Below are 20,820 nucleotides of genomic sequence, written 5' to 3'. Positions count from 1 at the left end.
GTAGGAATATAAAAACCCATAGTTTGTTCCATGCGTACATGTAATGACAATCTGAATCTAATCGTAAGAAAACCAAGATACAAGGAAGAATGAAAATGAAAAGCATTATAAATTTTTCATTCATGATAAATGACACAAAACGTGCACAAAACGTTCCAACTTAATGCACCAGAAAGCACACTTTAGTAACTCTGTTCAGGTTGAATCGATCTCAAAATATGAGACTTGTAGCACTTTTTTCTGTGTTCCACTGACAATAAAATTACTGTGAAGTGTAATACTGCACTTTTTTAGCATTATTTAAAATAAGAATACATCACAGAGAATGGAGCAAATATTCCATTTCAGAACAAACACCAGTTCTAGGTGTGTTACCGTCTAAAAATCTGTGAATAACAGTACTTGATTACAGTCACAGAATCTTATAATCCTTATTTAAATGTCTGTGTAGTTTCTTGATGGCATTATAGCGCTCATCCAAGAGGCTTCTTCAGTTCTGGATGCTTAAAGTTTCTGATTGCTTGAGTTACAGCATCTTCTCCTCACTACTCATAGCGTTTCAGTTGCGACTGTCTGTCTGATGTCTTTACATTCACATAAAATATTAATATTCAAATAAATTATTCAGAGATATTTGAAGTATTTAATGAACCGATATGTATTACATGAACTTATGTAAAATGCATTTTGAAAAATGTCAGGAAAAACCTTTTCCCCTGCAAAGGGATAGTGTAGCTTTACAGTATATTAAACCATCACACGAGCGCCCCCAGAAACTGGGAAGACCCCGACTCGCTGGTGTTGCGTCAAGTTTACCACAACGCAGGAAACGGAACAATGTACTTTCAAAATAAAAGCATTTTTAAGAGAATGGAGCGTTGTGAAAGTGATGGAATGGAATTTAAAAACCTAGGACATTCATTATCACAAAAAGTCCATTTCAATTTTAAATGGAAATTAAACTAAGAGCAGATTTTGGGACGTTTACGACACGGGCAGACGTATTACGGCCTTTATGTCGAAAGTTGCTACCGGAAACGAATGACACGCTGTGTGTAGCTTGACGCCATTGCTCCGGATGCAGCAGCTGTGGCTAGCTCCACAGTCCCCGGCTGAAATATCGCCTCGACGGTGGATCGGTCATGTCTCCCGGTGTGTGTGGAGCCAGCCACGGCAGGGTTCCGTCTCACGTCCGGAGGATGTGGGCCCCAGGATGTGTGTCATACAGCAGGTGAAGCGAGCTGTGAGTAACCCTACCGAGCTTTTCCGAAGCAAGTTGATTGAGACGAACCGGTCTTCAGCCGAACTCCATTAGAAATCCGTGGTTTTGATGATTTGTCGCTTTTCCGTGAATTAGCAGTCAGTAGGTGACAGTTTCATACTTAATCCGATTGGGATTACCTTTGTAATTCAGCGCACAGGTGGTCAATTAATGTCCTTATTCGATGGAAAAATTAAAAAAAAGCAGAAACTGGCTGGTGTCTGAATGACGTTTGGCCTGATGGACTGGAGACACGTCCAGTGACGTCACCGCGGTGGCGCTCTTCAAACGGGTTTTATAATTCTTGTCATCCTGACGTCATTCTGGACTCCATCACATTGAAACCGGTTTATCGGTGGGATCTGATCTAAACGGAGAACTACAGTATATTCCGGTAGCATCGCGCCCACATCAATGCTGTATAATTGATATGGAAACATTTTGAGAGTAAAGCCGCCTGTACATTACATTACATTACATTACTTTACATTACATTACATTACATTACATTACAGAGGAGATGGCAGGAAGCTGCTCCCCATTGACGCTAATGCATTATTTGTGAAGCTTCTATATTTTAAATCGGTCCATTGGAAGCGTATGACATCATCCTTATTTCTAGTTTATATCATCCTTTTTTTATGTGATTGTGAGCTGATCTGAATCCCAGGTTTAAAAAAAAAAAAAAAATCATGTTATCACACCACCGATACACATGACAGCTCTTGAATCTGTTGTCTTGAATTGAATTTCCATATTTAATTATTATTTGTTATTTATTGTTATTATTATTATTATTATTTTATTATTATTTTATTATTTTATTTTATTATTTGTTATTTTATTAGTAATAGAATTGCCATATTTCCATTTGAATGGAAAAGAAGGCCCATCGAACAGGTTCTGTTTATTATGGATGAAACCCCTGTGTGTTTTGATTCCTGTCTCAGGGTCATACTGGTGAATTTCCCACGTGGCTTGTGCTTCTGTTGTAATGATGTGCGGTGCTGACATCAGAGAGAGAGACTGTCAGGATTAGATTACCCAGCCTGTGTTCCACATTGCTTATGGACCACACAGTAATTAGGTTATGGACACATTTTCTCCCGATCCCTATCCACTGCACAGGCCTGCCTTCTCAGCTGTTTCCTTCACTAACCCTCACCAACAACCTGTCATCTGCCTTCATGCTTTCCTGTCTGTTATGATTTCTTCTCTAAGCAGGAAAACATGAATTTGATCATGCTTTTGAACATACAGTAATCTCTTGTTACTTGCGGTTAATGCGTTCCAGGATCACCCACTAAAAACGAAATTCCAGGGCAGGTTATTTCCTGATCTGAAGCTCGAAGCAGATATTTAAGTACCGATGTTTATCTTCTTTTAGTAATTAAATCTTGTTTTGATCGATTTGTAGTTCAATCTGAGGTGAGGTGAGGCTGCTCGCTGCTGCAGTGTGTGTCCTAAATGATTTTTAAACAACTTTTAATGATTATGCATTGGTTTTCAAAAAAATACACAGAAAAATAAAAATCCAATTTACGTCATTTTACTCTACTTCTGCCCACCACACATATTGGAATTGTAAAATCACTAGCAAACCATTAAAAAGCACATAATATGTTATTGTACAGTAAAAAAAGATAAAACATAATATATTATTTGCCACTAGCCACCTTAGTTACCAGTCGTGGGGCAGCAGTAGCTCAGGCCACTAGTCTTGGGCTGGGGAACGGAGGATGGTTCCTTCAAGATTCGCGTCGGGCAAAACATTTCAGAGTGTGAACTGGCAGTGCAGAGTTGCCAGTTCACCTCCTGAGCACTGCCGAGGTGCCCTTGAACAATGCCGTCCCCTTTATAAGTTTCTCATTGGGGGCACACCATGAAGCCACTCTACCTCTCATCTGCATGCTTACATTCCTTGTTTGTGTGTGTGTGTGTGTGTGTGTGTGTGTGTGTGTGTGTGTGTGTGTGTGTGTGTGTGTGTGTGTGTGTGTGTGTGTGTGTGTGTGTGTGTGTGTGTGATGGGCCTGTACACATACTGTATATTCTATGCATGTTATTAACATAGACTAAGGACAGTGAACAAATAATTGCCCTTCAGGGATTAATACAGTTGATTTAATCTTAACACGGAAGAAGTGGCTGAAGATGAGACAGCAACGTACAAGATCATGTTTTTTGTACTACACTGAAAAAAGTGTAATTGTTTATAAGCGCATAGTAGATTTGTATTAAGCATGTATTACGAAAAATTCATTCAGAAATAATGTACAGTACAGAACTGGGAATGTTGTTGTACGTAGTTTTTCAATTTATGTCGAAAACCATTAACGAAGTACGCCGGGGTATACATATATTTCTGTCCACAGGGTAATTCAACGTCTTCGTAATGATATTTTGTTTTTACGAAACTGTACGTACACATCTCCTATGATGTGGATAGATGCCTCTGTATTTACCAGGGATTTTGTTTGGGGCATTTCTAACCACTGGGAAGAGTGGACAGGAAATGTGTGAGACTGTGAGGGGAAGACATGAGGCACTAGGCTATGGGTAAATCGATCTTGCTTCAGCCATTAGAGGATTCTAGCTTCAATGTATGAGTATATGGGCCAAGTGTTATCAACTGCTATTTGTGCTTCCAGTTATTTAGAATGTTTAACATTTTGTTTTTCTCTATATTTTGAAAACACAATTTTTTCTTAACCATGGATTTAAGACGAATTACCATTTACAGGGACAAGCTAGAGAAATTCTCTGTATTCAATGACTTGAACCTGTGTTCGGTAACATGAGCAATCTCAAGATATCTGTTTTTCAAATGCATCTCTGTGCCACCTTTGCCACTCAACCTGAACCGGAGATCTTTTACCTGTGGAACTGATTCTAATAGCTGCTCTGCTGCTTACATTGTGAAGCTTACAGACCACAGTTCATCAGTGCTATCAAAGGGCATTCCCTCTCAACACTGATTTGCTGCTGTAACCCTAAAAGTGATGCTGTTTTGGGATGGGGAAGTGGAGGCACTTATCTCACTGGCTGCCTAAGACATCTATACATACCAGTTACGGTTTTCAACAGTGTTGCTCTTGCATCTTGCCATTTGTCAAGAGCAAAAAGAAAACACTGATAAATGTTTGGAGTGTCGAGAAAGTTCGCTTAAGGAGATCAAGAGCTACATAGTGCTGGCAGCGAATGATTAAAGGCAACAACAAAACACTGATTGGAGAGATACAGCAGGCGAGACGGAGAGTGTACTTGGTATCCGACTAGGGAATCCTGCCTCTGACCCCAGCCAACAGCTCATTAGACTGGGTCACAGTGTGTACTATCGAAAACAGTCAGTATCCAGACACCTGACTTGGTTCAGGCGGCAGTATTCACTGAGATCAGAGTGCATCTGGAGGTTTTTATAACAAACCTGACTAGACTTGACCGTATGGTGCTTGTGGAGATTCATAGATGGTACAAGCTGCGTGCAGTGACAATATCAGACATGCTGGTGAAAACAAAGAATTAGAATTATTTTCATGTCCATCCTGGGGCTGGCTTGAATGGTGTAATCAATGGGAAAAGGTGAATCTGTTGAAATGAAACACAGCAAGAGACAGTGGTGGACCAACAAACAGCTGACACATCGAACAACATCAAACAAGAAAGTGTCTGGTGTGAACACAGTTTAAGATGATTGTCTGATTTTGAATTGTCTAAGGATTTTGATTTTCCAGTGCCAGCTTGTCTGTTGGAAAACCTGGAGACATTCTGTCAGTCCTCAGTCTCTGGACATTCATGGCCAATAATTGGCTGTCTTTAGGAAAAATGTGGAGGCTATATGTTGGTCCTAGTCAACATCATAATTGCATTTCTTGCACTCTATGTATTTGCATTTAAGTTGCTGTTGAGGTTTGATAACTTGTCTTGTTTGAGATCAAGTTGCACCAAGTAGTAATCACGACTCATTTTTACCCGTTTTGTCTTTGATTTTTAAAACAAAGACTTATGTTAGTTGTTTTATGTCTTCCTTCTCTCAGACACAGAGGCTGTCATCAATGGGAATCACCAGGCCTTTTCAGTCCAGTCCCCCACAGCTCCTGGAGAGAGAGTTCAATCTGAGCACTGTGCAATTGTCAGCTCTATTGAGAAAGACCTCCAGGACATCATGGACTCCCTAGCCATGGATGACCCTCAGGCTTCTTCGTCAGAGGACAAGAAGTCCCCTAGAAGTCAACTTAATTCCCTCTCCCCTTTATCACCCATGGTCAATGGAGGGGGCCGGTATTTGCTTTCACCTCCTACTAGCCCTGGTGCCATGTCTGTTGGATCCAGCTATGAGAATGCATCACCTCCCTTCTCTCCCCTCTCTTCTCCCTCAGCAGCCAGCAGTGGGAGCTTTACCAGCCCGTCTCCTAGCGGACCCCAAGATCAGAGTACTTCTCTTCCACCAGTGCCTGTACGCTCCTCTAGTTACAACTTTACCGCTCAGCCTCCACCTTTGCCCCAGCCACGAACCATAATGCCTAACTTCAACAGTGGTGGAGGAGGGCAGAAGTTTCAGGAAAGCCCAAGGCTTCAGAGGAAAATCTTAATAGAGGCTCCTTCAAGTCCCAAACCAAGCCGCAGAGGACAAGGCCAAGAGTGGTCTGAAAGCCGACAGACTCCTCTTTTGTCTTCAACTGAATCCCTTATTAGTAGAAACTCTGTTCCAAGTAGCCCCAGACTTGCTCACAAATTCCCTACCTGTTCATCCTCATCATCCTCCAGTCCCAGGACCAAGACAGCCTCAGTGCTCCAAGAAAGGCCTGCCAGCCCCTTCAGAGAGCAAATCAGTCTAGCTGATCGCTCACTAAATTCGAGCCCCTCCAGGCAGCTTTCCCAATCCACCAGAGCCTGTCAGCCTCCTCTGGACCCCATTGTCCATATCATCCAAGGATCACCCCTGCAGCAGCATCCACGTTCACTGCAGCCCCCTGAAAGCCCTCACACTGCCAGGCGAAATATGGATTTGAATGGCAGTAATGTAAGGGGTAGCAGTATGAAAGAGCTGCCGCCTCTTAGCCCCTCAGTGGCTCGTAGAGGCGTACCGGTACTCCCAGGGGCACTCCCAGGGACAGCTCCCTCGTTTAAGACTCCAGACAGCCCCTCAAGTCTGGGCAAGTTTGTTCCTGAGAGTCCACGGCCTCGTCGCAAGTCAGGATCTACATCTGAGGACCTAACAGGCAGCAGGTTGGTCCGAACACGCAGTCCATCACCCACCTCGATGATGATGATGGAGGACAGTAGTGGCACGGGAATACGGAAGGCGAGTTTTGGAAATTCGCTATCACCTACTTATAGCCCAGGATCCTTGCCTGGTTCGTCCCCCCTAGCCAGCCCCAGGACACGCAGGAAGGCATCTGCAGGAAAGCCCCACCCTGGAATGAGGGAAAGGAAGAACAGCATCTCAGAGATCAGTGACAATGAGGATGAGCTGCTTGAGTACCACAGACGACAAAGAGAGGAGAGGCTTCGAGAGCAGGAGATGGAGAAGCTGGTGAGTCTGGAATAGCTAACATCACAGAAGCTTTCAGGTGTGTAGCCCAAAAACAATCATGCTGAAAGTTTGAACAGGTTTTTTTTAAAGATTAAAACAGATTTCACTTGAAAGTGAAATCATTTACATACAAGTTTAAATAATTTTTTAAAAGATAAACCTGATTTTACTTCATGATTAAAACATTTCATTTAAAGGTTGAAATAGATTTTATGTAAAGGATGAAACTTTTTTTTCAAGGTTAAATCAGATTTTATTTTAATAAAACAGATTTTATTTTAAAATTAAGAAAGATTTCATTTCGAGGTTGAAACAGATTTTATTTAAATGATATAACAGATTTCATTTAATTTTTAAGAGATTTAGTTTACAGGTTAGAAAAATATTTTATTTTACAGTCAAGTAAACAGATTTTACTTTAATGTTAAAAGTGATTGTTCTTAAAGGTTCAAAGAGATTTTACTCAATAGTTAAAGCGTATTTCATTTTAAGGTTGTGAAATGATTTTATTTACAGGATAGAAATATTTCACTTTAAAGTTGAAACAGATGTTATTTCAAGGTTAAGTAAACTTTATTTCAAAGTTAAAACAAGGTAAAACAGATTTTGTTTCAAGGTTGAAACAAATTTATTTCAGATTTTATTTAAAGGGTAAAACAGATTTAACTTAACGATTAAAATGAATTTCAAGGCTATAACAGATTTAATTTCAAGACTAATGCTATTAAGTTCTGTTAAATAATGAAACCTATTTAAACTGTTTAAGTTTAATTAAATAAAAGAATAAATCGGCGTATGCACGTTGCAAAAACAGTTCACAAAAAGAATATTCATACCCATGCATAAGCCTATATTATATAAGAACTGAAATCAATAACTGAAATCTAGCCATTTTGCATGGTTTTCTTGGTAATAGCCAAAATTACTTTAGTTCTTAGATCAATAGCTGTGGCATTGTCCTGATTATAACAGCTTTTAGGCAATCCAAGTTTCATTTTTTGTCTGTTTTAGTCACATGCGACACAGTAGTTAGCTATTGTAATTAACAAGAAATTGAATGAAACAAAGGCGGTCTTGTATTTTATGTTAGTAATAGTTCTCTTCCCATTGTTGAACGTTCAAAGGTCCCTCAACATCCACTGCACAGATTAACACAGTGGGATGGATGCTCAAACACTATCTAACTGAGTTCCATTGGTATGGTCGACACTGGAAAAATTGTAGTTTGGGATAAAATGTAGAACTTCTTGCAGGACAGAGGCTTGGCTTGATGGTTCTCTTGTAAGGGGGGTTATGGCTCCAGAGGCTCCGGTCTCAGTGTTTTTTGGTTACTGAAAAGGAGGTTTGACGGTCAGAATTGGTCTACCATCCATAGTAACACTGACAGGAGGAGATGTTTGAGTGTAACTGGGGGAAATTAGCTTGGCTAGTTGACTGAAGTCTGTCTGCGTTGTTCCCTCTGGAGCAGCGCTTCCCAGATAGTGGGGTGGCCCACCCCAAGGGGGTGCGGCGCGATGCCAGGGTGGCATGCTTCTTTTCCGTACTAAATTAAGAAGTCACTTAAAGACATTACACCCCAATAACGCTGATAAACCGCTGGAGTTTTTTCAACAAAAACGTGCTGAATATTGCCAGCAATCGTCCTGCATTGTGAATGCTACTTCAGTTAACCAGCGAGCATCCTATATGTTGTTATATGATGTTAGTATCGTTAAAGTGGCGTACCAAACTGCTCAGTGCAAAAAGCGCCACACGAGCAGAGGAGATGAAACATTGAGCAGGAGCTGAAAGTTCAGCATCTTATGTCAAACCTCACTTTTAACAGCTGTGCACTGCAGAACTGGATCTTTGTAACCATTAATCCTGACTTCCTTTTCTTGATTAAAAAAAAAAGAATGAAAAAATGAGCACGAATTGTTTTATTAATTTTTGTTTTATAGGTTAAGGTGTTTTATATATTGTGATCCTCAGTTAATGTTGCTGAACCGAATTTGAATTTGATATTATTTATTGATTTTATTTAATTTTTCAGCATCAAATGGTGCAATAAGTTGGTCAAACATCTTTATCAATCAATCAATCAACTTTTATTCATATAGCGCTAAATCATATCTGAAGACATTTCAAAGCGCTTTACAGATAGAAAGTCAACAATGCCCCCCAGAGCAAGCATAAAACGACGGTGGCGGGGAAAAACTCCCTCATTGAGGTAGAAACTCCGGTTAGGACCCAGGCTCCAGGTTTACAGTTGAAACAAGTTTTTTTTTTTTTATTTCAAGCAAATTTAAAATCTTAAAATCTTAAAATTTTTTCTGTTCGGCTAAAAAATGTAATAAAATTATTCATTGTTATTGATTGAACTATATATATTTTTCTTTTAAGTTTTCTTTAATGTTAATAAGGATACAATATTATGCAGAGGTGTACTTATAACAATTTTATAGACAATCGATATTAATTATAGTCGCGGGGGAGAGTGGGGGTGTGTGAATTGTGCTCTTCTTGCTAAGGGGGGCGTAACAGAAAAAAATCGAGAAGCACTGCTCTAGAGGCAGCAAATCAGTACGAGTCAAAATCTAAAGTAAGAACACAAAATTACTCGAGACAACTAATGGTATGAATTGCTTGTTTTTTTTCGATCATGGCTAATGTTAGGCAGTCAAGCTTCAATCTGAAGTTCCTCAAAGCGGATTGGTCACAGCAACATTTGAACAAGGACAAAAACAATATTGACTTTAGATAAATAAGAATAGATGTGGCGTCACCAGGTGAAGAACACCTTCATGCAGGAACCGGAGCAGAGGAACAGACAGAGCGTCAGGCGGGATTCCTCTGCAGCCGCTCTGTTGTTCAGCTCTTTGAGGGTGTGGAGCTGCAGGGCCTGTAATTAGTCACAGTTGACTCACATTGTCATGACAGATTTTTTCTTGCCCCAGAGCGTCTGCGTTTTAAATGATTTCACACACAGTCTGCTACTCATTCACACAACTGGTTACCGGAAAACAAAGTTATGTGAACAGTGAGTCTCACTGCGAAATCAACAGTACACAGCTCAGAGGCAGCAGAGGCTCTGGCAGATACCCTCTGTGTTCACCAGGCTGCTACGTCAGATTTCTATTGTTTCTATACCTTATACTGCTTACATAGTCCTTGACCTCATGTGGTGTGATCTGAAATTCAAGCTTTTCAAACTCATTAGTGGAAAAATACTCAGCTTTATTATATCAAATGATTTACTCTTCACCCAGAAAATGAAAAGTGCCTCGGCCTCCATGTCTAATACAGTCAACCCTCAGTTTTCGATCATAATCCGTTCCAGAAGGCTGTTTGAAAAGCGAGTTGTTCGAAATCCGAAACCATTTTTCCCCATTATAATTAATGTAAATAATTTTAATCCGTTCTAAGTCTAAAAAACAACAAGTCTTTTTTTTTTTTTTTTACTATTTTACACCATAAACTGCACTGTATACTGTTTACCATAAATAAAAAATGGTAGAAATAGACACTGTTTTATTTTAATAAAAGATATCCTGTCGAACTTTGAACACGAATGCGCTACGGAGGAAGCATCCTGGGCATTCGAGTTCGCTCAGCTCCCGAGTGAGTCGCGTTCAGGTACGCTCGGCTTCTTTCGGTTTGGTCGAGAGCCGAATTTTGGTCGAGTTCAGAGACGTAAAATTTTCGGATTTTCTGGTCGAAAACCGATTTGGTCGAGAACAGAAGCGTTCGAAAACCGAGGTTTGACTGTGTGTGTGTGTGTGTGTGTGTGTGTGTGTATATATATATATATATATATATATATAATTTATTTAAAAATAACTATGTCAACACCCTGTTTGTATTAGGTAAAGGTCATATTATTCCAAATACAGTGATACCTCTGTACTCGACCGCCTCTATACTCGACCAAATCGGTGCTCGACCAAAAAATTCGAGTAGAAAATGTATCGGACCCCCGAACAGATTTTCGGTACTCGACTAGCCGAGTCGACCCGAACGCGCTCCTCGGCCAGCGGGTAAGCGTCAGTTCGACTCAGACCGCCAGTGGAGTAACACGTACGCAAATTACGTTCGCAAAGACGTACGGAAATTATAGCAAAATATGAAAGTGGTGTACGAGTGTCCGACCTCGCGTCGCAGTACGAAATGGCAAAGTCAACCATTTCCACTATCTTGAAGCAGAAGCAACTGACAATGGACAGGTTCCTTCTTAAAGAAAAGAGGAAGGCTACTGCCCAGCCAGATTCACCTCCACGGAAGAGAGAGAAGGGAGAAAACCCCTGAAGGCGCGTTACCTAGCGTCATCATGGAAGGGGATTCCCCTTCCATGATGACGCTAGTGCCATCAACCACTCTCTAAAACGTAAAGTAAATTATAAAAAATGGTTTATAATGCTTTATCTCTATCATGTACTGCTTGTGCACATTTACGTCTTCATTGTTGTTTAGATACACGTTCCTATAATATTTTAGGTATTTTTCTAAATGGTAAGAACGGATTAAAATACTTTCCATTATTTCTTATGGGAAAATTGGTTTCGGTGTTCGAACAAATCGGTGCTCAACCACCACCTCAGAACGTATTATGGTCGAGTACAGAGGTATTACTGTATACTTATTCATAGTTTTCCAGTAAGAGTACTTCTCCCTGTCAGACAGATATGGAAAAAACCCTTTCCACCTCTCAGAAGGCATTTTCCCCGAAGCACCATTCAGATGCGAGATCGACTGTGATGTCATATAAGACTTGGAGTTCAGTCTGCCCATACACATGCACACACACACATACACACAGACACATACACACACACACACACACACACACACACACACACACTGGCAAATCCAAGTACCAATTTTTTCAGAAAGGGGTGTGATTAGCCTGAACTCATTTAAATTTTTGGACACACACACGTATGGTTTCTGAGCAGAGGGTTGAAAATGGCTTCCTGTAACACATGATCCAATGTTTTAGGCAAGAGGACATAAAATTGTTTAAAATTGTTAGTTTAAATCTTTGAGCATTTTAAAGAAACAATACACAACAAAAACCAAAAAAACCAAATTCAATTTCCTACTCGCCCGTGTGCTGATGGAAAGCTGGGTCACATTTTGTCAGTGCACCAAACATTTTTGCAACTTCAAAGCAAAACAATGTTATGCTATTCTTCATACATCTAAAGAAGAAGGAAACTACTTTAAGAAAAAAAAAGACATACAGTTTAAACTGTATAATTCATATTCCAAACTCCTTGAAAGAAAAACATTTTCTATAAACTACGTTGTTAGCTTGCCCCCTGTATAAGATGGACAGACTTGAATGAAGGTACATTAGTTATGTAGTGATTTTTAAAGTGACCCAAAGGTGAATGGCTGGTGTGGTTGGATGCATTTTAAATGTTTTTGTTCTGCTGATCATTCCAAACCAAATATTCTTATTTTTGGAAAATAAAGCATGTTTGACTCAGATTATTCACCCATACTTTTCAAGTTTGTTGTATTTATACAAAAGTCTGTTCACTCAACTTATTTTCACCCTGATTTTGGCATTAGCGTGAGAGGGGAGAGCTCACATCTCTGGTGCAGTTTGAGATTAAAAGCTAGTTAGTGATCCTCTGGTTATTTGTTAGAGTAATTAATTTGTCATGACCTAAATGTTCTGGCTTACTCTTTCCAGAGCTGTAAACCAAAACTGCCATTTCCCACCTGACAACAGGTAATTGTATAAAAAGTTGACATTTTTGGTATCTGTTTCATGTGACAGCCTTCATCAAATCTAGATGGGTTGTAGGCTAAATACTGCTTTTTTCGGCTGAATTTGAGTATTTTCAAACATGTATTATTATCTAGCAATCTTGAAATGAATTTCTTGGAATTTGATAATAGTTAATAGTGAAGGTCATTGATAAAACAGATTAAACTGCCTCTTTGTCTTATACTTAAGACTTAAGACTTAATACTTAAGACCCGCCAAACCTTTCATTCAAACTGAGAAGTTAAGTAAAAAACGGACTGATTGAATGAATTCAACAAGAGATTGAAGCTGGTATTGACCCCCCGGCAGCTACACCCATCCCTAAACAAAAAAAAAGGAATAGACAAAACTCTTCAAATCATAATTAAAAACATTGGAGTTCAACCACAAGGAAAACTTCCAAACATGAATTCAGCTTCTTGCTCTTGGAGGTGATGCTGATTCTGATGACAAGCTTTTTAAGCAGCCTAGTCAGAAGGCTCAATGTTCTCTCCATGTGGTCGTCTGACTCACACTGTCTTGGGAAACACACTCACCTGATTGGCAGCAGGATTACTCATATACACTGAATGGCAGCAGGATTAGTCTGTGTTCATCTACTTTGGTCTGCCAAAGATGACCTCATCTTTCCTATGTTATCAAACCAGTGTACATCGACTAAACGTTTCTTTGCCAAACATGTCTCTTTCTCACAAAGTGTCAAAGCTTCAGGGTCAGTCAAGAATGATAAAGAATTGGAATTATGAAATGCTGTTTTTGATTGTGTTTTACACACAAATTTGAGCTTTTCTTGGAGAGCTTCTCATGTGATGAATTAGAAAGACTGTCACTGGAACTTTCCTTTTTTGTCCCCTTTTCTTCATTGCCATGATTCTGTGGCACTCGGCTCAGTGTTTAGACTCCAGGATCAACCTGCCTATTCACATGTTTGTGTGAGTGGTTTCAGCAATATGAAGTAGAATTCTGGGACATTTCTCATATGGTTTGAGGCTAAACTGTTCCAGCAGTTCAGACTGTTGGTATTCATGCCATTCTGTCAGGGATGGAGAGATGACTCTGCTTCTCTGTCCAGATGTAATCCAGTCCTTAGACAATGAATGACTCACAAACAGCATGTCAGTTTTCTTCTTTGACTCATGTTCAGCTGATTTGGAATGTTGGAATAAGGATGTCTGGTTTGTGTTATTAACACCGTCCAAAGTCGGAGTCTACACAATCTGATGTTTTGTGATTTCTCCACTAGGGGGCATTATCCATCTACCTAATACTACAGTAGGAACTCATTCTGAGAAAAATAGCTGTATGTCCATTCAGGGTCAAACTTCATTAAAGAGGAAGAGAACACAGTTATTCAAGATATCTTTTAAACAAATATTTTTAAGGATAAACTAGTTTATTCTAACTATTTCCTTAATAGGGAATAATAATAGATAAAATGTGTTTAACTTTGCCTTTCTGCTAGAGAACACCCACAGTGGCCAATATTAAAATAAACAAGGTTTGATTATTTGATTGATCATACAATACAGGTAATCTACTAAATCATGTCTGAAGGAATCAATATCACCACAGATCCTGGTTGGTTTGTTCCACGGTACCATTTGCAACGTTGCTTGATGTAGCAGGTAAAAGTAAATTTCAGATTGTCTTTGAGAGGAGAAACGTGAATTAAAAACGCATTTAGTTTAAGTGTTGATGGATCTTTTGTGTAATCACAGCAGAATTAAAAGTCAAGTCACTTCATCACGTCTCTCTTTGTCGCTCTCGCTCGCTCTCGCTCTCTCACTTTGCTTTTCTGTCTGGACAAATATCTCAAACACTAAAATAACAGTTATCATTTCAACGTTGCAGATTGTAGTATTGACAACAACAACAGCATGAAACATTATATTGATGATGTGAGTAGGTGTCAACCATCATTTTAGCAGTAGATCAGCTCCATGGTAACCTGAATAAATAAAGCACAAAAACTCTAGGGAAGACATGAAGTCACTGAATTGAATTAATAAGACATGAGTGTAGAGGAGGAGAGGGTGAGCAAATGCATCATGGGAAGTCTCTTAACTGCCTCAATCAGCGGTCCCCAACCACTGAGTCATGCCTCGGTACCGGGCCATTAGGTACCAGGTCGGGACTGGTACCTAATGGCCCAATACCTAATTCATTTACTTTTTCACCATTTTTATACAGAAATGATCAGTTGCTACATTTCAAAATAAACCTCATTAGTGTAGTAACTTGAATCAAGTTTTTTAATTATAATTATTATTGAAAAGGATTTTTGCTGTAAAATAAATCATTTCAGTTACAGAGATGTTGATTATCAATTTGTGAACAAAAGGTTGTTTATTGTCTGTAGATATCTGCGTTTTACATAAGACCAATGATTTATTGTTAGACTACAGTCGTCCTGGTGTCATTAACGTTTTTCGTGTAAATGAAGGCCGGTTAGTAAAAATATTGTCTTAGATGAAACCGGTCCGTGGCGTAAAAAAGGTTGGGGACCGCTGGTCTTAATCATGGCATTGTAACTAAGTACTAGCCTACAAATACCCTTAATGATAATCTTTATCTAAAGCAAGGATTTAAGTCTCCTCCGTAGGAAGGCGGTCTGCTTCCTGAGCTGAAGATGGTTCCACAGGAAAGGAGCCTGAGAACAAAGGGCTCTAAATTCTGTTTTAATTTTGGAGACTCTAGGGACTACAAGTAATCCTGCATCTTGGGAGTTTAATGTTGTGGATGGGTTGTAGGGAATGACAATGGGTTTTAATTCAATTCCATTGCATTTAACATGGAGTTGGTGCAGAGAGGCTGATACTGGAGAGATGTGATTTCTGGTACCGGTTCTTATCAGCACTATCTGGATCAGCTGGAAAGATCAGAATACGCAAAATTTAATTCCATTACAGCTCCCATATTATGCTTTTCTAAATTAATGTCATTCAGCTGCCAAATGTCCAACTACACAGTATTTGAAATATCTTGCCCGTGGCCCTCAATATCTTTGATTAAATATTGATCAAATCACTTCCAGTCCCGACGTTTTGTTTAAATGGGCATGCCTCCGAGCTCCCACAGTCAACACCCCCCACCCCCCCACGTTCACGTGGCATTTTGTTTACATGCGCCACGTGATCGCGCACGCAGTTCTATCCACTTAGTAGTCCATGGTTTTTAAACTTTCGGTAACTTCGTTACTACGTATGTCGCTCATATTTTTCTCATGTTTTTCCACTTTCGTTTTCACGATATAACTTAATTTTTCTGCGCTAAACACAATGCCACAGCTATTGATGCAAAAACTAAAGCAGTTTTGGCTATTATCAAAGAAATCATGAAGAAGAGCTAGATACCAGCTCTTGATTTCAGTTATTATATAATACAGGTATACACAATGGTAGGATTTTATTCTTCTCAACTGTTTTTGTAACGTGCATATGCCCAGTTACTGTTTTATTTACATAATATTAAAACTTCCGAATGCTGTCAGCCAGTAGAATGCGCGTACGGTATCATGTGACTACCTACCAAAAATCCTTGATGAGTTAAAGCTGGGCATCTTGAAGTGTGAATGCGCGAGGGATTACTGCATATATATGTATATATGTATATATGTGTGAGTGTGTGTGTGTGTGTATACACACACGCACACACACACATACATAACTGGGCATATTCCACGAAGAGAATCCCGCAATGTCCTTGATCTTCGTGAATGTCTCCTTTGCATTCAGCGATAAATATTCCGTTTCTTTGCACTCAATCTCTTGCAGCCAGTTTTCTTCCTTCGTTTCCTGAGCGTATCTTTTTATCTCCACGTCAAATCAATGTGTCGCAGATACTTTTTTCTTTTCTACTGCTGGGATTTTATTGGTGGTGACCCGTTGGATCGATAATGGTACTGCTTTCCACTGCACGTGTATGGTTGTAAATGTTACCTGTTGCATCTTGAATACCTCTGCCTTGAATTTGTAATGTACCTCAACCTTTTACAGAGCAGAGAAATCTTACTTGAGCTTAAGCTTGGGTTTCAAGTTGTCGTTTCAGCAACTGCTTAAATTTTTAGAATTCCAGATTGTGGTCTGAATTTACACAAACACCTCTGTATGAGCTTTGGTTCTTGAATCCATTCCTAATTTGAGATTTGAGCTCTGTCCCCTGTAAAAATCCAGGTAAATAGCCGACAAGAACTGGGAAATGGAAGTCGTGAGACAAAATATTTGGATTGTGAACTGGCAGTGGAGAGGTTCACTGAGCACAGCCGAGGTGCCCTTGAGCAAGGCACCATCCCCATACAAGCTCCTCATGGTGTGCCCCACGCCAGAGCTGCCCGCCACTTTACCTCCAATTATCAGCATGCTTACAGCATGCTTATGTGTGTGTGTTTGTGTGTGTACGGGTCTGTACGATATATATATGTATGTGTGTGCGAATATTTGGAGTGGGAAAAAAGTAATTTCCCTTAGGGGATTATTAAAAGGTTATTATTAAGCATTTGCAAGATTTCATCATCTTGTTGAGTTATTGGTAGAACCTGTTGACCTTGTGGTCTTCAGCTTCTGCTGTGGGGGTGTAGCTAACTAAAATATTAACGTTGAATGGACTAGCTGTACTCTAGTATAGTAGCATGCGATCGTACTTTGACCAGAAGGAAAGAACAGAGTTTTGGAACCATTTGTCAAGGACCAGACCAACTTCACGATTATGAGTGTGTCCAACTGTGTCGAGTATTCGTTTGATGTCCTTCCTGAAATCCCCGACATCATGCCATCTGACTTTACAGAGATCCAAGCAATGTATTTTCATCCTGTCCATCTCGCGTAGGACATTGTACAGCTGCTTGAAATAATGTGTGAACATTCCACATAGCGACTTTCAAGAACTTTAATCTAACATTCTTGGCACCGTTTGTTGAGTTTAGTGTGGCAGTATTGGGGTGGCGGTCCAGATGCTCCAGTTGCACCACAAAGACATTGTTATAGGGCGTGGGACAGACCTGATGGAGACCCAGAACACACACTGAATGTTTGTATACTTGTTTCAAAACAGTTCAAACAAAGTGATTACAAGAAAATAATTTAATAATAACTACTATAATGACACAAATGACACAATAACAATAGTAAGAAAAAGAGCAGCGCTTCTAATTCCAAAAAAAGAATCTCTACTGACCTGCTGCTCACTGTGTTCCTACATAGTACCATCTTGAGATGATTGACATCAGCATCAGCATTATCTTGTCATCCAGAAGGAGGGCTACAAGACACTGGACAATCTCATTTGTCCTAGTTCTTGTTTTGTACTGTGATTCTTTTGTGTTCTGCAAGCAGAAAAATAATAAAATGAGAATGAAAAAAATATTGTATCATGCGTTTGTTCCTCCTTTGTGACCTGAGGCCATCTAGGATCAGAGTCTCTTGATTGGGGTTCGTTGTGCAGGTTTTTAGGGATTGCTTCTGTATGTAGAGATTAAGGCTTTGTTGATCTTTCTGAGCTCAGTCTCCGACTACTACGAGATTTGCATTTATGCCTGTGATGTAGGTGAACTTGGTGAAGCAGGATGGCCCTGCATACTCCAGTAATTGCTCTGATCAAAGTTGTACAAATGGGGAATGTCCCTGAGGTGTTGAGGAAGGAGGAGTGAGAACATTAAAGGCCGTGATAAAAAAACAAACGCAAACTCTCAGGGGAGAGAGGAAGACGTAAGAGGCGTAGCTGACTATGAGAGGAGGAAGATCTGAAATGATACAGAAGGGAGGAGTGTGAAAATATTTCCTCATAAAAATGTGTGTGTGTGTGTGTATGTATATATATATATATAAATATATATATAAACGCATATACGTATGCATACACACTGTATATGTATGTACAGTGTATATATACTGTATATGTGTTGGGTAGGACGGGGGAGATCAATCAAGTTTTATTTATAAAGAGCTTAATCGTGGCAACAGACATTTCAAAGCGTTTTAACAGACAGAAAAACCCAACTGAACCCTCCAGAGCAAAATAAGCGATAGCGGCAGGGAAAAACTCCCTCATTGAGGAAGAAACTCCGGGCAGGACCCAGATTCTGGTGGGAGGCCATCTGCCTTGACCAGTTGGGTGGAAAAGAAATACAATGAAGATAAAGACAGGGTGAGAGACAGAGAGAAGGGCAGATAGGCCAGATAGAGTCAATGTCTTTATGGAGATGAGGAGAGGTAACAGAAAGGGTCAGAGAGGCTAAACCAAGCTTGAAGCCACTGAGAAATTCCATCGCACCTCCATGAATGATGCGCTGATGTGCTTCCTTGTAATCACAAGTCCAACATGCCAATTTATGCTTGACTACTTTCTTTTCTTTCCATTAAGTTTTCTAAATCAACTCAACCAATAGGTAACTTCAAATAGCCAAACTAAAACAGAGAAGCTTTATGTTGCATTTTGTGAAATGTTTAATTTGCAAAGGCACAAATCAGAAAGGTATACATTTATAAAGCTTCTTGAATAAATGAATGAATGAAAACAAACTGTAATTTGTAACAAGCACATAGAGACTTCACATAGCCTGATATTGTGTTGTGAATAAACAGAGCCCTAAGGAACCTGCTAATTATATCTTCAGAGACTTACAGACTTAGAAAATAAAGGAAATTTAATGCCAGTGGAAGCAACAACTTCAAAACATAACTAGAACCCTCAGTCACCGACTGCAACATCTCACGACACCCTGAATTCGAAATTTTACCCTGACCTACTTGCGTAGGTCAAAGACCAAAGGTAGTGCTCTGACCTACTGTCATTGATCAAAGCACTAGCTTTGATCTATGGTTTTGCTCACACTGGCCTTCTCCCTCGTCTTTCTATCTTACCCAGTTCATGAGCGTACAAAGTTTAAATTTGACCTTGACCTAGTTTTCTAGGTCATCATCTCATTTTCATCCCCTTTGCTGCCTGAGTGATGTGTTTTTTGTTTCATCTTTCTATCTGCGACGGTTGTGAAGATATTTGGTGTACATACTAACGGACGGACGGACGAACAAACGAACACTGATAATTACAATACACCACCGCTTTGAAACTGGATGTCAAAATATGGTTGGACTTCTAAAAGAACCACCTTAAAAACAGTAAATAGTAGATTCCTGCTCATCTCTCAACATGTAGTGAATTGGGTGCATTATTTGTGACATCAGGCATAGTGCTGCATCTGGTTTATGTTGAGGCCAAACACCTGTTTGTTTTGTCAATGTGCTCCTCATCATCGCTTGTTATTTGGTGATCAAATGACTCTTCAAACAGCTTTCCCAACCCAACAGGCAGGAGTCCGAATGCTGGCTGGTCTGATCCATATGGTTGTTGGAGCAGATGTTGAGTGGGAGGACACATTAGCAGACTGCCAATTACTGTCTGTAGCACAACTCATTCTGTGGATATATAACATTGTTTCAAGGCCCAAAGGGGTATTTAACCCACTCACTCAGTTAAAAGCTAGCTGTCCCCAGATTACAGACTAAAGCTGGTGGTGGGGCTGTGACTGTTTTCAAGATGCTCTTTGAGTGGAAAGCTACACTCACTGTAATGTGAGGGGCAAGACACACCAGAACAGTTCCTGAAGAACTAGAACGAAGCCTGAACTGGACCATAAGAGCAACCCTTATGCTCTGCAGCAGTGCTCCCCAACCCCCGGGTCGCTGGTCCTTTACAGGTTCATGGGTCATTTGGAACAGAAAGGAAAAAATTACATTACTTCCGTTTGATTTATTTCGGACTCTGAAAGATGTTTCATTTTGAAAAGTGACGTCTGTGTGGAACGACGCACAGTTGAACCCCGTTGGAACCCAGGGAGAGGAAAGTTCTCCATATTAGCATCAACCTAAGCCAAAGTCAGCCACAGCTAATGCTAGTTAAAGTTGCACAAGATTTAAATAAATATTGCCTTGTAGCAGCGCAAAGTGGTTTCACTGAAGTAACGTCATGGTATTATATTAGAACCTGAATCCATGTGTGGATGTGGAGAACAGCTGTTCAGGTAGACAGGCTCCTATCAAAATCTAATGTAATGTACATGTAATTTTTTCATAAAATAGTTACTTGTTCATCTCCAGTACTGATCTGTGATATAAATTTGCGTTAAATGTATCTGTGTCTCTGTGTGTCTTCCTGTCTGTCTGGATGTCTGTCTGTATGTGTGTGTTCACACAGCCTCAGATTACACTCAATATTTCAGAGTGTCAATGTTTGAGATTATCAAGAAGAGACGAATCTGATGTGACGTCTCTCTGT

General features: G+C 39.9%; 1 protein-coding gene across 5 annotated transcripts in view; it reads left to right on the top strand.

Annotated features, from left to right (window-relative positions):
* Window positions 1-20,820, top strand: part of phldb1b (pleckstrin homology-like domain, family B, member 1b) — a 73,294-nt gene that overhangs the window by 33,753 nt on the left and 18,721 nt on the right. For 4 of the 5 annotated variants that reach the window (XM_068317025.1, XM_068317026.1, XM_068317028.1 and 1 more), the window contains exon 6: window positions 5,296-6,794. In XM_068317025.1, the coding sequence (XP_068173126.1) occupies window positions 5,296-6,794 (1,499 nt within the window). Of the gene's footprint in view, window positions 1-624; window positions 1,244-5,295; window positions 6,795-20,820 lie in introns of those variants that run through there. The other variant, XM_068317029.1, reaches the window with a different exon arrangement.

The sequence above is a fragment of the Antennarius striatus genome, chromosome 6 (assembly GCF_040054535.1).
Source record: "Antennarius striatus isolate MH-2024 chromosome 6, ASM4005453v1, whole genome shotgun sequence".
Classification (NCBI taxonomy): Eukaryota; Metazoa; Chordata; class Actinopteri; order Lophiiformes; family Antennariidae; genus Antennarius; species Antennarius striatus.
This window is presented reverse-complemented; position numbering and strand designations above follow the sequence as displayed.